At 44.2% G+C, this 21,551-nt stretch overlaps 1 protein-coding gene across 1 annotated transcript in view; it reads left to right on the top strand.

Moving 5' to 3' along the window:
- Positions 1-20,456, top strand: part of tbc1d22a (TBC1 domain family, member 22a) — a 294,045-nt gene extending 273,589 nt beyond the window's left edge. Inside the window, exons 12-14 of the mRNA XM_070896745.1 lie at positions 7,211-7,231; positions 15,790-15,852; positions 20,266-20,456. Coding sequence (XP_070752846.1) covers positions 7,211-7,231; positions 15,790-15,852; positions 20,266-20,456 — 275 coding nt within the window. The remainder of the gene's footprint in view (positions 1-7,210; positions 7,232-15,789; positions 15,853-20,265) is intronic.
- The last annotated feature ends 1,095 nt before the right edge of the window (positions 20,457-21,551 follow it).

The following is a 21,551-nucleotide window of genomic DNA, read 5'->3' as shown; positions in this document are numbered from 1 at the left end:
AACGGTCATCCACCTCACAGAAACATAGGGGTCAAGTTTCTGCCTGAGTTGCTCCTAGTTTTTTGGAGCAACTAGTTTAGAATGGAGTATATTAGAAATTGCAATTCTCGGCCTTTAGTTTGCTCCAGTTCTAGTGAGTTAGAACAGTTTAATTTTAAAACAGATTTTTTTTTCCAAAAAGTGTCTGGCCACTTACGCCTGCTTTGCAAGTTTAGGCAGCAAAAACTTACTCCAAACTAACTTAGAATGGAGTAAGTGTAGATTTTTGTTCGCCCAGAAAAACCTTGTCTACACTTGGAAATCAGGCGTATGGAATGAAAGATTGCGGGGGGGGGGGGAGGAGTTTACAAACATTAAACACTTCACTTTTACAAATAAAGAGCCATCAATAATAAATGATAAATAAATCAATCCAAATAAATTAAAAAATGAAAAATGTTTTAAAAATTGAAAATCACACAATAAATAAATTATTTCCACTCACCTACTACAGCACCAGGGAGAAGGAGGGGGGGAAAAGTGAAGATGATGATGGGGGGGTGGAGAGAAGATGATGGGGGGGGAGAAGAGAAGATGGTTGTGGGGGGGGGGGGGGGTGAGAAGAGAAGATGGGGGGGGGGCGGAGAAGAGAGGAAGATGGAGGGGGGGAAAGAAAACGATGAAGAAGCCGGGCCCCGCTGAGGACTTCGGGCGGGGCCCGCAAGCAGCCGATGCCGGGCTACTGCCGCCGCCAACTCTTCGGGCGGGGCCTGCCCCCAGCGAGAGGCCAGGCGGGTGGGCCCCGCCGCTGAGATAAGACGCGCAGGCCACTCGGCCGGGGATAGGGGCGATGTCCCTTTGGCCTGGGATAGGGCCATCGCCCGGAGACAGGAAGCCGGCAGCTATTGCGCACGTTGAGAAGCTGCCGGCACTGTTTTCGGCGCAGGGCTGTAGCTCCGCCCCCAGCAGCTCCTGCTGCGCAGCACCGAGGTGGAAATGGGCCTACAGCTATCGGAGAATCGCGAAGTAAGCATTCGGCGCAATTTTTGTTTTATAAATTAGGCGGGCCTCTCCGATGTGCGCCGTTCCAGCGGGCAGCTGAAACTTGACCCCATAAAGAGCAGAGCTATCAAAACCCCCTCATGTTTATGATATGTGAGCCCTGAGGAGATAAACCATATGAGGAGTCAATAAGGATATTTCCCTCTCAAGGTGGGGAGTTTGTAAGAATAAAAGTGTTTAAGTAATGATAAAATTGATTCTGTGTATTATAAATGTTAAAAGTGTAGATTATATGGAAAGGCTGCAGTGTTGAAACAAAATGGAAGCTCACAGACTTCCAGCATGTCCTGTTTGTATATTGTCTTAATTGGAAAACCACGATCTAAATCAAGGGATGGCACTGGGTCCTCCAGACAGACACATGTGCGAGGAGAGCCAACAAGGAACTGTGCTAGAACCAAGATCCAATTCTGAGGAACAAAGATTGCGCGCGCTCTCTCTTTTCTTAAGCACATGGCAAAAGCAGGACCTTCCTCTACAGACCAAGAAGCAGGCCGTGTGCTTTGCCAGAGGGAAGTAAAGTATACTGTTTTTATTGTAACCTCATTGTATCTATTATAACTAAGTCGATCCGTAGGATAGCTGACGACTGCTGATAGGTGTACATGTGTGTGTGTGTTTAATAAACTATTCCAAATTGTTTTAAAAGAAAAGAATCAGTCGCGTTATCAATTTAATGCCGGAGATTTAGAAATCTTATACCTCCCGGATGCACTTCCTCCACATAAGGCGGTCTCTGGCCAGGGACTCCCAGGTGTCATTGGGGATGTTGCACTTTATCAGGGAGGCTTTGAGGGTGTCCTTGAAAAGTTTCCTCTGTCCGCCTTTGGCTCGTTTGCCGTGAAGGAGTTCTGAGTAGAGCGCTTGCTTTGGGAGTCTTGTGTCAGGCATGCGAACAATGTGGCCTGCCCAGCGGAGCTGATCAAGTGTGGTCAGTGCTTCAATGCTGGGGATCATCTTCATCATAGGCAGTCCCTCAAAATCGAGGAAGACTTGCTTCCACTCTAAAAGTGAGTTCTTAGGTAACTTAACAGCCCAATACGGGAATTACAGTCTCTGTCACAGGTGGGACAGACAGTCGTTGAAGTCCAAGTCATTGATATATACCACAAAAAGCAAGGGACCCAGCACTGAGCCCTGCTGGATACAGCCTTCCAGTCACAAAAATACCCATCAACCATTACCATTTTCTTCCTGCCTCTGAGCCAATTTTGGATCCAACTTGCCATTTTGCTCACTTGGCCAATACTTAGAGAGTTGAAACCCATCCAGGAGATCAAAGCCTGAGTTTTAAATTGATCCAAATATGTATCCAACTTTCATTACACTCAAATCGTCCGTAAATCAATTAAAGAATGCAAGTGTCATAGAATAATGAGGGTGAATGAGACTTTGATTCCTGATTGGGGCACCAACCCACGTGATCCCAGGTATGCTTATGCACACGGAGCATCCCAGGATCTGTGGGCCACTATGCTGCGCTCAACTCCGCAACATGTGGCAGCAAATTCTCGGAAGAGGATTCCCAGCAGCTAAGTGCACATTCCATTCGGATGCCGGCATCGTAATCCTTAGTTACGCTGCTCTCCACAAAATCTATTGCCTTCTACCCATGCCGTTTTCACGGTAGTTACCTTCTTCAAGCTATCAAATCAGAGGCCTGCAAATTTAAGCTGACAAATGACCTTTTCATTCATTGCGATATCGAGCTCAAGCATGTCAAGTACTGCTGTGCTTCTTTCCCATCAGCAAAATCCTATTATTTTATTATCAGAGAGCAAGGACAATCCCTCTTTTCTCCAAGATGAGCCACCTCTTCAAATGCATTTTGCCTGGCTTCTCTAACGTCGTCTCCAACAGCAAGCAGAAAGTGCTCATACATGTAATCATTTCTAAGTTTAAGACCACAGCACATTTGCTTCTGCTGCCATCTTTCTCTCCTTCTCTCCATCTCCTGGCTGCCTCCAGTCCCCCACTCATTTATCCCCATTACTTCACAGTTTCTGCTTCATCTCCGCCTGCCTTCTTCAAGCTCATCACTTCTATGAGACCCTTGTCTTGTCTATTTGATGCGCTTCTCACCCAATACTACACCACTTCATCCTTGTTCCTGGACTCTAGGATTGCTAACATTGTAAATGGCTTCTTTTGTCCAGACACCATCCCTCTACTTTTTAGAAAGACAAAACGCCCTCTTCAAACAGCATACCCCTGATCTGCCTGTCCTCTCTGATTCCACCACGTTGCTAGCCTCCCCCACTTCCGTCCCCAACTCCCTTCAATGTGTTGTCACCTCCCAACTCACCTCTTGAAAAATTCCCTGTTCAAATAACTTCAACCCAGCGCCTACCCGACTCATAGTTCTGAGACTGGCTGTTCAAAGACAAATTACACCTTTGGTGACTAAAACCACGGTTAGAAATCAGGGGTTCAAAATGTATAAAACTAACACGAAGGATATTGTATTTAAATCGTTGTTTTGAACTGGAGCCTAAGTGTCTCCTCAGACTGGAATTAGATGTTTAGAAATGCAAATGTTTTGGTACCCTGCTGAGATTACAGCATTCTGCATTATGACAACCATTGCCTGTTGTTTTCAAGTTAAAACTTCCAACTTTATTTATGTATCTTTAAGACAATGTGTTAAACATTTGCTATGTTATAAAGGAGGTAACACTCTGGAACAAGCAGTTTTCTGGGCCTCATGGCATCAACAGCAGTATATGGACGAAAGAGATAAGATACAAATGTCAAAGAACGAACCCTGGGAAAGTGTAAACAGAGAAAGACATGTAGCCAAAATCGTAATACATCTTTAGGGCGGGTTCTTGAAACAAAGATCGAGACAAAGAACACAATACGGTATTGGATAGCAAGTTTTTAGGGACATTTCTTTCGGTCAAAAGGTATTGTCAATATCCCATGTCAGGCCTGCCCCTAAAAAGAGAATAAACGTAGTCATCTTAAGGTTGTTCTCACAAACGGTGCAAGGAGAGAATGAAACAGAAGTTGGGCTGGTCGAACACTCTTCGAGTGATCCCATGCTTTACCATAGGAAGCACTAGACAAAGAGAAAGGGTTTGCAAGCCAGAGAACTGCTCACATGCGCCAGCAGTTTGTCCGATCGGGATCGGTATCAACTATCTGTTACAGTCGAATGTTTTTGCTATATAACTAATGTGTTCTATTCCATCTTAAACTCTAATTAAACACAATATACCCACCAGATTGGCTTACAGTCAATCCTGATTATTGTGACTAGAGATAGCCTTCAACTTGGCTATTTCTAACACCACATTGTATGAATCCACCTTATTCTCCTCAACCCCTCCATGATATTTGACATTGTCTATCGTGCCATCTTCCTCCATTGTCTGGCCTCTGTTGTCCAGTTCTATGGGACTGCCTGTGCATGGTACCATTCCTACATGTGCTAATACAGCCTGCGTAACTCCAGCAATGGCATTGCTTCCCTTGATCAATTCTGTCTGACATTAAGCCTTGGGCAGGCCAAAATTTCCTCCAAGTGAAGATCAGGAAGATCAAAGCTATCATTTTTGTCCCTGCCATGTAATCTTCTACATCATCACTGAATTCATTTCCTACTCCCCACCACTCCATTTGGCTGAATTAGATTGTGCAAAATCTCAGCATTTGAATCAATAACCGAGACTGCTTGCTTTTACCTTTTGAACATCAACCACCTCCACGCAAACCTCACCCTAACGCTATCTAAACCATTATGTGCGCTTTTGTCACCCCTGACCTGATCTTTGCATGCTCTCCTAGCCAGTCTCTATTCCTCTACCTTGCCCAAAACCTCACCACCCATATTATGACCTGCTTGCCAATCGATCCCGACTTGCTGATCTGGACTTTGTTAGAAATCAGGGAAAAAAGTATAAAACTGATACGAATGCTGTGTTTAAATTGTTGTTTTGAACTGCAGACGGAAAGTCTATTCGAATCTGAGAAATGCTTAGAAATGGAGGGTATAAGTTCTTTGTACTATATACAATTTTCCTGTTGCTAAGCGATTATCTGTTGTTTTTAAGTTAAGACTTGAACCTTGTTTATGTATTTTATGTATAATGCGAAGGGTAAGATTTGAAGATAGCTAAACAAAACTATTGGCGAAGATAATGGATGGAAATTGAGAGAGTTAACGTAAACATATTGCTACGTCGTAAAAGAGGTAACAATTCTAAAGTGAGCACTTTTCTGGTTTAGGACTCGTAGTTCAAAGAGTGGAGGAATAAGGCTTTGTATTGATTGTACCCGAAGAATAGAGACAGAGGGACATGAAAGGTATTCCAAGGAAAAGCGTCTTCGAAAAGGTACAAACGATGACAAGTGACCATAATCGTAAGACAATCTTTCGGGCGGGCTTTGTTTCGAGAATCGAGACAAAGAACTAGAAGTCTTATTGGATATTAAGTTTTATGGGGGACATCTATAGGTCAAAAGGTCTTGTCAATATCCAGGATCAGGCCCACCCCTAAAAATGGAATAAAAGTCTCCTCAAGATTGACCATACAGATGGTGTGAGGGGAGAGCAAAACAGAAGTCGAGCTGGTTGAACACTGAGTGATCGCATGCTTTACCGAAGGAAGCTCGAGACAGAGAAAGAGACTGCAAGCCAAAGAACTGCTCACGTGCGCCAGCCGTTTGTCTGATCAGGATGGGTATTAACCATCTGTTATGGTTGTATGTTTTTGCTCTATAACTAGTGTGTTATATTCCGTCTTAAACTCTGATTAACCACAGTAAAACCATAGATTGGTTTTACAGTCAATCCTGATTATTAAAGTGAATAGCGATAGCCTTAAACTGGGCTATTTCTAACTCTCTCACTGCCCTCCAACTTTTCAATTGAAAATCTTTGTCCTCATCTTCAAATTTCACACACTATGTCTGCCATCTCCTCCAGCTTTGTGTTTCCTCCAACTTCCTTGGACTTCTAACTCTGACTTTAGGTGCATCTGCCCTTCCCTTCATCCCTGAACTGGGGACATAACCTCCAGATGCCTCAGGACTATGGTCAGAAAACTAGTCACTCAACTTCTCTCTTCACTTTTAAAATCCTCTTAAAAAACATCTTTTTGATCAAGTATTAAGTCGGCATTTGTTACTTTCCTACTAGATTTGTAAAACCTGTCTTTTGTCAGAAAACAATTCAAATCTAAGCACAAGATGATGAGTGTCTTATTGATAAGAGGTTAGTACCGTTATAGCGTTTATACTCTTGTTAAAATACAATGTGCCAATCGGATCGCAGCATGAAGCATAGATTGTGTAATTAAGTCACTTTTTCTGCACGAGTTGTTGTTTGTTGTAAAAGCCGCATTTATCTTTTTGCAACCGCTTCACGTTTATTTTAGCAGTTAATATACTTTAATTTTCACTCCTGCCATTAAATTATTTGAAAAATGTGTTTTCTTATTTAACCTGAATGTAAATTGATGACAGTCACATTGATCAAGACGTAATCCACATATTGGCCCATTATGTCAAAAAGGCTTGACAGTTTAATCATGAATATTTTCAAAGACCACAAACGGCGATTAACTTTAAGTATTTTAAATAAAATGATGCACTCGAGTTGAAATACATTTGCTCAAGTAATAAATGATCAAGTCATACTTTTGTCAGACTGTTGCTTCTTTAGTTATGCATAGGAATAAAGGCTATAGAATTTATTGCAATGCAACACTGCCCACTGTAAAACCCAAATGAATTTTGCTCAACTTGATCTTTAAGGATGCATGAAGGTTTATCAACCAGCAATTGCCAAAATAGTCTCTTCAACGGAAGGCTCATAGTGAAACTAGGCACCATACTTAGGGCTGGAATTTGATCAAAAACCGCCACCACCCAAAATGCCGCCCCAAAAGATTCCTGCTATTAAAAACGGCCGAAAATTCATGAAAAAATTGAAAAAATCCGCCCGGCGGGAAAAATCGGCATTGTACGAGGATTTGTGGCGGAAAATACGATCCTCGTCAACTTTAGTCCGAGGCTGTGAGTTGGGCCTAGGGAGGGGGGGAAACACAACAAATATTTTTACAAAAAATAAAAAATAAAAATCGCCAAACAGTCACAAGACCCTTTTCTACTGAATCGCTGCAAAATAATTTTTTTTAAACTGTTAACTTATCTTTTTTTGCAGGATTTCATACCTACCGCTGTTGTAAGGGCTGCTCCGACTGATTTCTCCTCGCCTTTTTTTTCTTCCATCTACGGGTCACCGCTGTGACCAAACTCAGGTGGAAGTGGTTTTTCGAGTGATGCGCGCTGGCGGTCCGCTCCCCAGCGTTATCTCAAAACCGCCAGCGGAACACTTTCCAACAATTTCCCACTGGGTGGGAAACCCAAAACAAAATAAATACCGCCGAAAAATGCAGCAGAAGGCTGATGAAATTCCAGCCCTTAGTTTAAAATGCAGCGACATCTTTGACTTCAGAAAAATGGTTGCTAATTGGTATATCTGAACTAACACCTTTGTAGCTGATATCTGCATTTACTCGTCAGAGCTAGTCTTGCAAAAATACCCTTCATTATTTTCTCTCTATATTGAGGATTCACTAAGATAATTATAAAAATATAATAATCGTCGAATGAACACTCAGGAAACAACCATCCTCAGAACGAGGTAAAACCATTTTGTTTTTCGACTCAACTTTACACAGATAAATTACTCTGGCACAAAAATATTGAGAGTCATGAATACTCAAAGTAATTAACTCATGCAAAACCCATCAACAATGACCTGTGAATATGCTTGTGTCCTCAGAGAATTATTTTATTAACCATTGGAGTTATAACATAATAGGAGCAGGAGTAGGCCATTCAGCCCCTCGAGCCTGTCTGCCATTCAATAAGATCATGGCTGATCTAATCTTGGCCTCAACTCAGCTTTCCTGCCCGCTCCCCTGTAGATCAAAAATCTGTCTATCTCAGCCTTAAATATATTCAATGACTCAGCCTCCACAGCTCCCTAGGGTAGAGAATTCCAAAAATTCACGACCCGAAGAAATTCTTCCTCATCTCCGTTTTAAATGGGCGACCCCTTATTCTGAAACTATGTCCCCAAGTTCTAGCTTGCCCTACAAGGGGAAACATCTTCTCAGCATCTACTCTGTCAAGCCCCCTCAGAATCTTGTGTTTTAATAAGTTCACCTCTCATTCTTCAAAACTCCAATGAATATAGACCCAACCTGCTCAACCTTTCCTGATAAAACTCCTTCATCTTAGGAACATTCTCTGAACTACCTCCAAAGCAAGTATATCCCTCCTGAAATAAGGAGACCAAAACTGTACGTTGTACTCTCGGTGTGGTCTCACCAATGCCCTGTACAGTTGTAGCAAGACTTCCCTACTTTTATACTCCATTCTCCTTGCAATAAAAGCCAGTATTCCATTTGCCTTCCTAATAACTTGCTGTACCTGCATGCTAACTTTGTGCTTCATGTATGAGGACACCCAGATTCCTCTGCACCGCATTTTGTAGTCTCTCTCCATCTAAATATTTTGCTTTTCTATTCTTCCTACCAAAGTAGATAACCTCACATTTTCCCACATTATTCCCCATCTGCCAAATTTTTGCCCACTCACTTAACCTATCTGTATCTCTTTGGAGACTCATTGGGCCCAAGTTTCCACATGATTCGCGCCTGATTTTTAGGAGCAACTGGTGGAGAACGGACTATTTTAGAAATCGCAATTCTCCACATTTTTTTTTCTGCAGTTCTAGTCAGGTAGAACAGTTCTAGTTTAGAACAGAATTTTTTCTTCAAAAGGGGGCGTGTCCGGCCACTGACGCCTGATTTGAAAGTTTCCACAGTGAAAATGTACTCCAAACTAAAGTAGAATGGAGCCAGTGAAGATTTTTGTAGAACTGAAAAAAACCTGTTCTACACATTAAAAAATCAGGCGCAGGTTACAAATTAGGCGTCCAGAACGAGGTGGGGGGGAGGGGGGGGGAAGGGAATTCATTAAATTCGACAATAAATCCTTATTTATACTTCTACAAATATTATACAAATAAATCCAACCTGAATAAACATTTATAAGCCAAGAAAAGATTAAATAAAGCATCTTCCTACCTGTGTGAAAGTGCTTCAGCCAGGGAGAATTCTGCAGCCGTTCGTGCCGCTGAGCGGGAGGGGGAGAGAGAGAGAGAGAGAGAGAGAGAGAGAGGGAGGGGGGGGAGGGAGGGAGGGAGGGAGGGGGGGGAGGGAGGGAGGGAGGGAGGGAGAGAGAGGGGGAGAGAGAGAGAGAGAGAGAGAGAGAGAGAGAGAGAGAGAGAGAGAGAGAGAGAGAGAGGGGGGGGGGGAGAAGCGGGTGTCTGGTCGGCGGGGGGCCGGGTGTCAGGTCGGGTCTGGTCGGCGGGGGGGGGGGGGGGCGGGGGAGCGGGTGTCGGGTCTTGTCGGGGGCGGGGAGCAGTAGCTGGCCGTGGGAGGAGCCTTATTCACGCAGCCCCAGTGAGGCCATTCAGCCAGGGCTAGGGGCTGCGTGCTTCGGGCCCCTCCCACACAGTTCGGCGCCTGGAGCTACTGCACTTGCGTGCCGACTGTAGCGCGCATGTGCAGAGGTCCCGGCACTGTTTTCAGCGCAGGGACCTGGCTCCGCCCCCCCACAGCTCGTGCTGGCTGTGCCGAGGGCCAGAGGACCTGTAAGTAGGTGGAGAATACCGAGGATTTTTTTAGGCGCCGTTTTAGGCGTGAAAAACGGGCGTCCAGGTCGGAGGGGCGCCCGTTTTTTTTCTTGTGGAAACTTGGGCCCATTGTGTCCTCCTCACAACTTGCTTTCTCACCTATCTTTGTATTGTCAGCAAATGTGGCTACATTACATTCGGTCCTTTCATCCAAATCATTAATATAGATTGTAAATAGTTGAGGTCCCAGCACTGATCCCTGTGGCACCCCACTAGTTACAGTTTGCCAACCTGAAAATTACCTATTTATCCCGACTCTAATTTCTATCAGTTAGCCAATCCTCTGTCCATGCTAATATATTACCCCCAACACCGTGAGCTCTTGTGCAGTAACCTTTTATGTGGCACCTTACAGAATGCCTTTTGGAAATCCAAATACACTACATCTACTGGTTCCCCTTCCCATCCTCAAAGAACTAATAAATTTGTCAAACACAATTTCCCTTTCATAAAACCATGTTGACTCTGCTGGCTTGTATTATCATTTTCTAAATGCCCTGCTACTACTTCCTTAATAATGGATTCCATTATATAGAGGTATATAGAGTATAGATAATTGCATGTCTTGCTCAAACGTACCAAACATTTTTCCCTCATCCAACTATTCTCCCTGTTGCATATTTTGCATTTTGGAGGATCCAACGGCACTGAGCCGTTGCATTTGAACAAGGCCATTACCTCATAAGATGAGTGGAAGATGCCTGCGCCTGAGTTATTTTAACATGGGGCAGTCGTTGCACACCGACGACCACACGGGCTTAGCTGAGCAAGGTCCAGTGGCAAGGGGTCCAAGACGGGACTAGGCACTGCTATGTGAGCCTAGTTGTCTATGGCGAGATGTTGGCCACAAGCTCGGTGCTGAGTAGCTCCCTTGATGGTAGGTGGTCTGCTGCTTGGTTGGGGCAGGCATTGGGAGGGTCAGTGGTCCGCTGGAGATCAGTGTGGAAGGTCAGGGTGGTCATGGCCATGGTACTCACCATGTGCTGGGAGAGAAGAGGCCAGGTCACCGGTGGGGAAGGAGAGGCCAAGTCTTTGCTGAAGAGGAGGCCCAATTGCCACTGAGGAGGAGAGGCCCAGTCGCCGTCATTGGAGGGGCCCCGATTGTCTTTGGGAATAACCTGATCGCCGTTGAAGGGGAGGCACCCAATCGCTGCTCGAGGGGCCCGATCGCCTGGTCGGAGGCTCACCTGGTTCACTGGGCGTCATCGAGGATCGTCATTCCTTGTAGTCGTGGAGGAGAGGTCCAGCTGCCACCGTTGGCAGTGGCCCGATCGCCGCTGGAAGAGGTCCGATCATGGTTGGGGGGGTGGATGCCCGATTGCCTGGTTGGAGGCTCACCTGGCGTCGTCGAGGATCAAGGATCGGTTGGGGCACCTGAGTCGACGTCGAAGAAAGAGGACCAGGTCCAGGTCGCCGTTGCAGGAGGCTCGGTCGCCAGTAGTCCGGTCGTCGTCGCCGGTGAGAGGCGTGGATGTTTGGAGGGGAGGTTAGCGCCTGAGGTGATAGGGAAAAGATGGCCCTCCGGGGTGCCAGCTCCCTAGGGAGCTCCCCGAACAAAACAACTTTACCCTCGTCATCTCCCGCCATCCGCCAACTTTTCACCCTCAGCCTCCCCCCTCCCACTGTCTAAACTTCCCCAAGCCCTAATCGGGGGTGCATTTTTCTTAATACTTTACTTAAAACCCTAATCCTACCTCATATGTCATCACTTACTGGCAAGAGAAAAAAAAATGGAAAACCAACATGTTATCCTTGAAGGACTGACTGCAAGAAGCCACCATGGGCAAACAGCAGCTAAAAAGCAGGCTGGCATAAATAAACAGCAGCTATATATAGACTGATAAGGGTAACTGGTCCCCAGTGAAGAAGATGGAACTAGATTTACTTTTGGTAGAGCAAGACTAAGATAGATCCAAAGAGTCACTGCCCACAGAATGACTCGGTGGAACATGTACTTTATGAAAGACAATTCGTTTTGCTAAACTCCTTAGAACTGAGAGTGACAGGAATTCAACTTTTCAGCACAACAATAATTAGGTAAATACATTATTAGTCTTCAATCAAGAATTAAATATGGTTAGTTAACCAGTGAACTGTGAATAAGCACAATAGTGTTTTATTACTTTAAGCTAAAATCTACCTTAAACTGTAAGAGTTCATTATTTTTGCAATGAGGTAATTTAGCTTTAACCATATTTGAAGGAACCTCTGTGAAGCTTGCCACTTATTCCAATATAATCATTTTAAAAGGCCTGCATTCAGCCATACCATAATCTGCTAATGCTTCCGGTACATATTTTTGGTATCCTGTATACGCAAACTGGTCAGGCTCAACATGGCAAAAACATAGGCTAATGGGACAATCAGTGTACACCATAGGGTACATCTTGTTTTTTTCCCACAAGTGAGTAAACAGCATAATTCACAAGTGGCAAATTCCGAAGTGTTTACAGTTGTTTTACGCACGTGGAATAAACTGGGTTCCACTATTTCCCTTTGTCGAACAGGCATGAGATTTTTCCCCACAAAATAAAATCATACTTATTTTCACTTCAGTGGTGATAACTACAAAATGAAAAGAACTCTCCAAAGCCCAAATATTATGCCAAATCAATAACACTTGTGCTAGGCTTACTTTTGGTTACACTATCATAGAACTGTCAGGGAGAAATGTTGATCGTCAGTGTTTTGGGGACTCATTCTGTGTGTTAGCATTTGCCAATAAAGATCAGAGCAAACGAGTGTCTTTGTCCCTCAATGCTATTTCTGCACAGTGTTTCCTGCTGTTGCACACTGGAATCCTTACTTACAGTATGCTGCAACCAATTGATGCTGAGGGGAGAGCAAAGGGAGGAATGAAAAACAAGGATGGAGGGGAAATTTAGCAGAAAGGAAAGGTAAAACTGAAAGGAGGGGCAAGAGGGAATGGATGGCAATGAGAAAAGGAAGATGGAGGGAAGAGGAATTCGTGAGGAAGGGGAAGATGATGAGAGTTGTGTTTTGGGGAAGGGAAGGTGGTAGAATCGGGAAGTGGCATTTTGAGGTAGTGGGAAGAGAGAATACTAGCATTAACTGAGGCAGTTTGTTTTCGAGATTGACATCTATGCACTTAATAATTATATAGTTAAACCCCATCTAGGATACTGTGCCCATTTCTAGTCCCCTCACATGATGGGAAATATAAAGGACCTGGAAAAGTTTCAGAGAAGGTCCTCTGAATTAATGTTGGGTTTAAATCCTTAGTTATCATTAAAGGTTCAGATAGCTGGGTCTTTTTACTCGACTAAAATGAGATGAAATTTAGCAGTAAGGTAGTTAAGGTACAGAATTATCACCAGTACATTTTTCACCAAGCATTTCAAAAGTTAAGTCATTAAAGTAAGTATCCTAGCTCTGTGATGTATTTTGCATCATGACAGAATTAGACTTTAGGTCTATTTCACAATGCAAGCTGCATGCTTTTGTTGGCCACAACAAACTATCAATTAAACTACAATGTTTTACTTGAAAATTAGATTGCTGCTGGTTCGGTTAGTTCAAAAGTAGCACAGTCACAGGTGAGGTGTTTAACAAAGACCTTACACCTTGCATTATCAAAACAGGTTCTGGAAAAAAGACAAAATAAAAAAAAATATATAGAAATGTCCTGCAGATTCACAACATCTGGGAGGACAAAATAGCTTAACCAGTTAATGGTCCTGAATTTGCAGTCGGTATGATGGCGTACTCCCAGAATACGCCATCACACCACCTTTGAAATTGACCACGAGGTTGGGATTTCCGCATGTGCTTGTGGTTACGATAAATCCTGAACTTGCAATCTGTCAAGTTCCAAATAGAAAGATGATCCAAAGCAAATTTAATCCTCATTGTTGGCGAAAAGTTGGGCTAATTGCCCACCAACTGCACATCATTACTCTGGAAAATGTTACAGCTGGTGTAAACAGGCGCAGGAGCCTGTTTTGCACAGCATAAGGAAGGGGGGGAGAATGCGAATATTGCAATTTTAGGGGCATAATAATTAAAAACAAACAGGTAAAAGAACTTACCAGGCAGCTGTAAAGGCTGAGTTTAATTTTTTTTAAATCTTGCAGACTCAATCTTCTCATTCCAAATTGACTATCAACCAAAAACTGTGTTGCCAGTTTTAAAAATTCTATCGATCTACTTTCACTGACAAAAGGGTTTGGTCTTTTGTTCGGTCATTTACAGATTTATTGAAATGTACTGATGTAAGCTTGCAAGAAAGGCTGGATTCCAATTGACCTGTATCTTTCTTATCCCGGGTGCCCTGGCCAATATTTATCCTTCAATCAACATCACAAGAACAGATTGGGCGTGAAATCCCGTCCTCGCCGATTCGTATGCGCATGCTTTTCTGCATCCCCGCAGCAAGGACATTTGTGCGGGTGAGATTGGGCTATTTGCCCATCTCTTGCCCAGCGAATGTCTTTGAAACTTTTACACCTGGTTAAAAATAGGCGCATAGCCTACTTTTACCAGCGTAAGAGTTTTAAAACACATGAAAATTAAAGTTAAACACACATCTTTAGAGTAAAAACCCTGTCCATTGAGGTAAGTTTATTTTAAACCCTAAATAAAACATTTTTAAAAATCTGGAAAACATTTTTTTTTCTACAACATTTAATTAACTTTAATTTCAATTAATTTTAAATATGCGAGGTGTTTTTTTTATTATGTTGTGTTTGGGTGTTTTCGGGGATTATTCTCATTGATAGTAATAAGAACTTGAAGATATGGAGTTCCCATTACTATCAATTAGAATCCTGTACCATGATTGGATGTCCAGGTGCATGTGACTCCAGATTTTACTTTCGTATCTCGAAGACAGGAGCGTGTTGCGATGTGTGGGAAAAGAAGGCCTCCGACCGGAATCGAAGGCAACTCCAGAACCACCAGGTACATTCATAGAAATATTTCAGGTCGGAGGCGTTCGTCTGAAGGAAGCCTCCAACCGGAATTTCAGGGTCATTATTTGGTCATTATCACACAGCTGTTTGTAGGAAGCTTGCAGTGTGCAAATTGGCTGTCGCGTTTCTTACATTACAACAGTGACTACACTTCAAAAAGTATTTCATTGGCTGTTAAGTGCTTTGGGATGTCCTGTGAAAGGTGCTATATAAATGCAAGTCTTTTTTTCTTTAAAGCATATTAGACAAACAGGGTTTTCCGTGTTTCCTTATTGGTTAGTGAAAAGAGCACCACCCTACGTGATCCCAGGTAAGCACAACGGTGCACCTCTGGGATCCATGGGCCACTACGTTGTGCACAACTCTGCAACATTTCAAAGCAAGTTTCCATTTGGGGCCTCATACCAGATTTTGCTCAGAGTTCGGAGGCTGCACCGCCAAGTGCAATTTCATGGCCAATATCTCTTTTCAGGTGCTATCCATCAAACATTTTCTATTTATAGTTCAGATTTTCAACATTTTCCATTATATATCTGTGGGGAAACAACCAGGTCAGACCAATGCATGGAATGCTTGTTGAGTGCATGTGTTGAAAAATAATTTAAGGACAATATTTATTCGAATTTTCTTTTACTAATACGAGACTGTGGCTTCACTATGAAAACTGGCAACTGATCCACAACATTTTAATTTAATTTTGGTGGAATGGTATAAATGTCCATCCCAATTACATGGCGATGTCATCACATCGTGCTCCATTTTCCCTTTGGAAATGCGTTTTAAGAAGTATAACTGTCCTAAATCTTCAATAGAATAATTAATACTTTTACTGCCTCCAGCTACACTTGAGCTTGAAGCAAACCACAAAGGAATTGCGTGCAACATTAAACCCATCTTATTTTGTCTTAGCCAATTCTTTACCAGATTAATTTTTTATGCTATAGCATTAAGAGAATAACATTACGAAAAGCTGTAGGATATAATTTTTATCCTACTCATGATGTGGACAGTAATTCAGCTGTGACCATCACTTTCAGGTCAGTCCACTTCACAGGATATAAACCATGTCAATGGATTTTAATCATGTATCCACTGTTACAGACAATAGCAGAAATCATTCGTACAAGAAACACCTGGATTCTCTTCCTGTTGAAATGGATGTAGGTTAGTTTTTGAGTTCATTGCAATATGATGAATGATTGATTATGTAGAATTCAATATGGCCTTAATCTCATGAGTAACGGAACTGCTCTTGCACCCTACTCTGTTCATCTACACTCACTGATTCCTGGTATTGTTGTTGATGTTCAAAATTCTAAATAAATGACAATGCCTTCTGAACAGCACTTAATTATAATTGCTGACATTTAGGGCCCAAGTTTCCACATGATTTGCGCCTGATTTTTAGGAGCAACTGGTGGAGAACGGACTATCTTGGAAATCGCAATTCTCCACATTTTTTTTTCTGCAGTTCTAGTCAGGTAGAACAGTTCTACTTTGGAACAGAATTTTTTCTTCAAAAGGGGGCGTGTCCGGCCACTGACGCCTGATTTGAAAGTTTCCACAGTGAAAACGTACTCCAAACTAAAGTAGAATGGAGCAAGTGAAGATTTTTTGTAGAACTGAAAAAACCTGTTCTACACATTAAAAAATCAGGCGCAGGTTACAAATTAGGCGTCTAGAACGAGGGGGGGGGGGGAGGGGGCGGGAGGGAACTCATTAAATTCTACAATAAATCCTTATTTATACTTCTACAAATAAATCCAACCTGAATAAACATTTATAAGCAAAGAAAAGATTAAATAAACCATCTTCCTACCTGTGTGAAAGTGCTTCAGGCACGGAGAATTCTGCAGTCAGCCTGAGGCGCCCGTTCTTTCCCGCGGGGGGGGGAGGCGCCCGTTCTTCCCGCGGGGTGGGGGGAGGGGAGAGGAGGCGCCCGTTCTTCCCGCGGGGTGGGGGGAGGGGAGAGGAGGCGCCCGTTCTTCCCACGGGGGGGGGGGGGGGGGACAGTGAGAAGGCTGCAAGTGCTAATTTGCTTTTATTAAAAAAATGTTCAAAAATTAAACAGCTACAAAGTACTAAAATGGCCGAGTGCCAATGTTTTTTTCACACTGAGCATGCGCGAACGCTCCAACGCGCACGCGCAGCGTTGCCGGCAGGAAAAAAACTAATTTAAATAGTACCCGCCCCCTCCCACTTACAAAATCAACGCGAGTGTAGGCTCCGCCCCCCTGGGCGCCGCGCCAGGCAGACAAGGAGCTGCAGAACGCTCCAGAATCGAGATTTTTTTTTTTAGGTGCTGTTTTAGGCACGAAGTTTCCACACGATAAAAAACGGGCGCCCAGCTCGGAGGGGCGCCCGTTTTTTATCATGTGGAAACTTGGGCCCTTAGATACAGATAAATAACATTTTCTATTTTGATTGGAAAAAGGTCTCACTCGTCAGAAATAATGAATAGCATTCAATCCTGCAAAATGTGAGCAAAAACTATTCTAATTAAGGTTTGAACAAACAAAAATTTACTTTCAAAATTGTCTTCTGAAAATTGCATCCTATTTTTAAACAATCTATTTTATATACTGGAGTTCAAATTATCTAATCATACAATACAATGCTTTTATTTTGAGATCTAAATCAATGTAATATAACTGCTCCTCAATCTATTTTGTGTTTCAATCAACAGGTGAACCCAATTTAGGAACTGAATCATTGATAAATAGGATATTGGAGCAAATTTACTTCAAGAATGCAATCAGGATGAAATGATGCAGAAATCCAGCTAGGAAATATTTTTTAATTCCTAGGAGAAAATATAGGTGAAGTATCTAAACAAATTTTACATTACTTGTGAAATAAATACTTGAGTAGTGTGTAACCGAACTGAAGAGCTGGATAATTGAGAAATGTTAAATTGCAGCACATCCAAGTTAACAGAAAGATTACATGCATTGTGAGGAAAATGCAAGAATGCTAAATCTTTGATAGCCATTTAGCTTGACAATAATCATCATAGGCAGTCCCTCAAAGCGAGGATGACTTGCTTCCACGCCAAAAAGGGATGAGTTCACAGGTGTTTTAATATTCCAGATCCCGAACTACATCTTTAAGGGTGGAAGATGCCTGTGCGTGGATTTTTATTAATGTGGGGTGGCCGTTGCACACCAGCCACCACACAGGCTTGACAGAGCTAGGTCTTGGTCCAGTGGCAAGGATTACCCAAGACAACTGGAGACCAGCTCTGCTGCACGGACCCAGCGCGCACACATATTGCAGCGTGGGCTGGCCCTTGCTGCCCCCGGGCCCTCACCTCCTCTGAGCCCCAAAACTCATGGCTCTCCTGGGCCATGGTCACCTCCATCTACAAACTCTTGCCACTCCCTCACCCCTCATACTGTGCCTGCCTGCACTGCAATCAGCGACCAGGCTTCGCAGCCATCGTCCTCTTGCAGCAGCACACGCTGCTCCCTCTAATGGCCCTGGCCTGCTGATGGTCTTGCAGGCTGGGATCGCGCCGATAAACTCTCACCATGAATTTCCCTATGCCTGGCATCTTTTTTCTATAGCGGGTTAATTGAAGGATAACTAAGTGGACAAAAACTTCTCAACAGTGCTGCTGCCATTGTAACATAAAAGGCATATATATTCAGCACTAGCTGGAAGACAATTGATCTATTTTATGATCTAAAACTGTCCATTTCATGACAAGCATCTTGTAGATTATCTTCTCCACTACTGCAGTTAAATAACACATTTTTTTCAGAAGACACACCAAAATTCATATGTTCTCCTCCCCCCCGCCACCCCCAAAAAAAGTTTTTTCTTATCAATTGAAGTGAAAAGTAGATACAAAGGGCCCAAATTTGCCCAGGAGTTGCTCTGTTTTTTTTTTGGAGCAACTTGATTTTTCTGGAGTATCTTAAAAATCCCCATTCTGCTCATTTAATTTGTGCCAGTGTAAGTGAGTTAGTTAGGATTTTTTTAAGTTTTGTTTTTTTTTCCAAAAGGGGGAGTTACCAGCCACCTACGCCTGTTTTGGCCAGCTAATAGTTGCTCCAAACTAACTTAGGCCAGCGTATGTTGCCACGTGTGGCCGCACAGAAAACCAGTGCGGAGTTAAGAAATCAGCGCAGGTAGCCAGAGATTGTCGGGGGGGGGGGGCGGGGGGGGGGATAGGAAAGCGGAGAGGACCTTGATAACTTGGCCCAGGAAGTCAGCAGGCCTGCCGGTGCAAGAGGCCACTCGGCTGGGGATAGGGGCGGGTGGGTGGGATGCCTGGGCGGAAGAGCGCGCGCAGAGAACTGGCCACACACAACACGCAGCAGGCTGGGCTCGCAGAACACAGAAGCTGCAGGAATCAACTTAAAGGGGGGCTGGGCTCAGAACGCACAGGCTTCAGGAATGAACCAGGCTACAACAGGCTGGGGGGGGTGGGGGTGGTGCGGGGAGATGAGAGAAGTCACATGACTGAAGGGGGGAGGGGGAGAGAACAAAAGACCTTTGGGTGTGGCCCATACACATACCTTGGGGGGGGGGGGGTGCAAAACTCTGCTTTGCAGCCATTTTTCACCTTCTTTGACCTTTGAAAGTTTAACTTTTACTTTAAGTATGGGTGCAGCAATTTCAATGGCACAAATTTTGCAACGGTTTGGCATCCGTGTGCTACGTAGGAGAGAATTGATTCGAGCTCATCACATCAGGACCCATAGGGCTGCTGGGCAGGAGACCTTACCCACCTTGGCAATTTCAAGTCGGGCGTTCGTACCTGGACCTGAGTGAGGCAGATTGTGTCAGAAGGCTGCGTTTCCACAGAGAAGTTGTCCATGAGATCTGTGAGTTGCTGAGACCAGATTTACAGCCGAGAAGCGGCAGGTGGACTGTCTTGTGTGTTGAAGTGAAGGTTACCGTTGCAATTTCCTTCTATGCCTCGGGATCGTTTCAAGCTACAACTAGAGATGTGCACACCATCTCTCAACATGGAATACATGTCTCTATTCACGAGGTCACGGCTGCACTGTATGCACAGAGGAATGACTTCATTAAGTTCCCAATGACTGCCCAAGCAATCCATGACCGGGCTGTCAGGATCTCAAGGATTGCTGGCTTCCCAAAGATACAGGGCTGTATTGATTGTAGCCACATCACCTGTGGAGGATGCCGAGCCGGTCAGGAATAGAAAAGGCTTTCACTCCATTAATGTGCAGCTCGTGTGTGACAACATGCATCGCATCATGTCAGTCGATGCGAGATACCCTGGCAGCACCAATGATGTGTTCATCCTACGCGACAGCGTTATATCTGACATGTTTGAGCAGCAGTCAGAAGGGCAGAGCTGACTTCTGGGAGACAAAGAGTACGGCCTGGCCACCTGGCTCGTGACGCCCCTCTGCGTAATGAGAACCGATGCAGACCATCAATATAACATGTCGCACATAACGACACACAGCATCATAGAGAGGACCATTGGCATCTTGAAACAGCGTTTCCGATGCCTGGACCATTCCGGAGGCTACTTGCAATACTCCCCTGAGATTGTCAGTCAGTTCACTGTTGTGTACTGCATGCTGCATAACTTAGCCATCATGAGGCAGCAGCAGCTGAGAGTGGAAGATGACCACCCACCTGCGGTGAGAGTGGCTGATGATAATGATTTGGAAGATGCAGGTGACGAGCAGGAGCTGGTGGAGGAGGAGGACGACGACCATCAGGAAACCATACAAGTGCCTGAGCACGACGTCGGAGGAGGGCGGGCCATCGTGCTCCTTTAACAATTGCTCGAGCCTTGCGCCATCCGTGAACGCTTTACTGATGCCCGAGGGCTCTGCGACAACTATTCCGCACGGACATGTTTATTTTTTGCAGTTGTTCCTAAATATTGTGTTGTGTTAATGGAACATGATTCAGTTTTAATGTAAAATATATTTTATTGAAAAGTTTATAATGTACTTCACTTTAGTGTAATAAAATAATTCTTGTATCAAACTTTATTTTAATATGACTCTTTAAGATCACTTATAAAGTTGTAAATTTACATAACTTACAAAAAACTTGCAATTTGAAAACAGTTGCAACAGTATCACCAACAACAGCAGCAAAGAGAAGCTGCATCCATCTCTCATCCACATCTCGGTGAATGTGCACTTCATGAGGTGGGGTCAGGTGTTAATGTGGAGAGCCAGGCTTGGGTCTCTTCAGAGGTTGGTGTGGGGATTGCAGTGGGAGTGGCAGTTGATTCTGTCAATGGCGCATGGCCTGGCTGTGTTCCCTTATTACAGCAGCAACTTCACACATGCTCTCCCCGATGGCCTGTGCCGTCGTTTCCGCTACCTCGGACATTCCCTCCCTGATGGCCAGTGCCGTCGTTCCCACTGCCTGACATTCCCTCCCTCAGGGACACTATTTCCTCACTGATGTTCCCGGAAATCATTTCCATTACCCGTGCCATTACTGTTATTTCTCCCGACAGTCCTGTTACCTTCATTACCCACCCCACTGATGGTGTGCACGAGTGATAGGGTAAGGTCATTGCTCTCCACACCCAATGTCATCATCTGAACCACATCTGTTGCATCCTGCATCTCAGGAGAGCGTGGTTGATTTCTCCTTCCCCTCACCCTGGGTCTGCCTCGTGGCACCCCGCCAGTGGGAGTGGCAGTTGATTCTGTCAATGGCGCATGGCCTGGCTGTGTTCCCTTATTACAGCAGCTACTTCACGCATGCTCTCCCCGATGGCCTGTGCCGTCGTTTCCGCTACCTCGGACATTCCCTCCCTGATGGCCAGTGCCGTCGTTCCCACTGCCTGACATTCCCTCCCTCAGGGACACTATTTCCTCACTGATGTTCCCGGAAATCATTTCCATTAC

The sequence above is a fragment of the Pristiophorus japonicus genome, chromosome 13 (genome assembly GCF_044704955.1).
Source record: "Pristiophorus japonicus isolate sPriJap1 chromosome 13, sPriJap1.hap1, whole genome shotgun sequence".
In the NCBI taxonomy this organism is placed as follows: domain Eukaryota; kingdom Metazoa; phylum Chordata; class Chondrichthyes; family Pristiophoridae; genus Pristiophorus; species Pristiophorus japonicus.
This window is presented reverse-complemented; position numbering and strand designations above follow the sequence as displayed.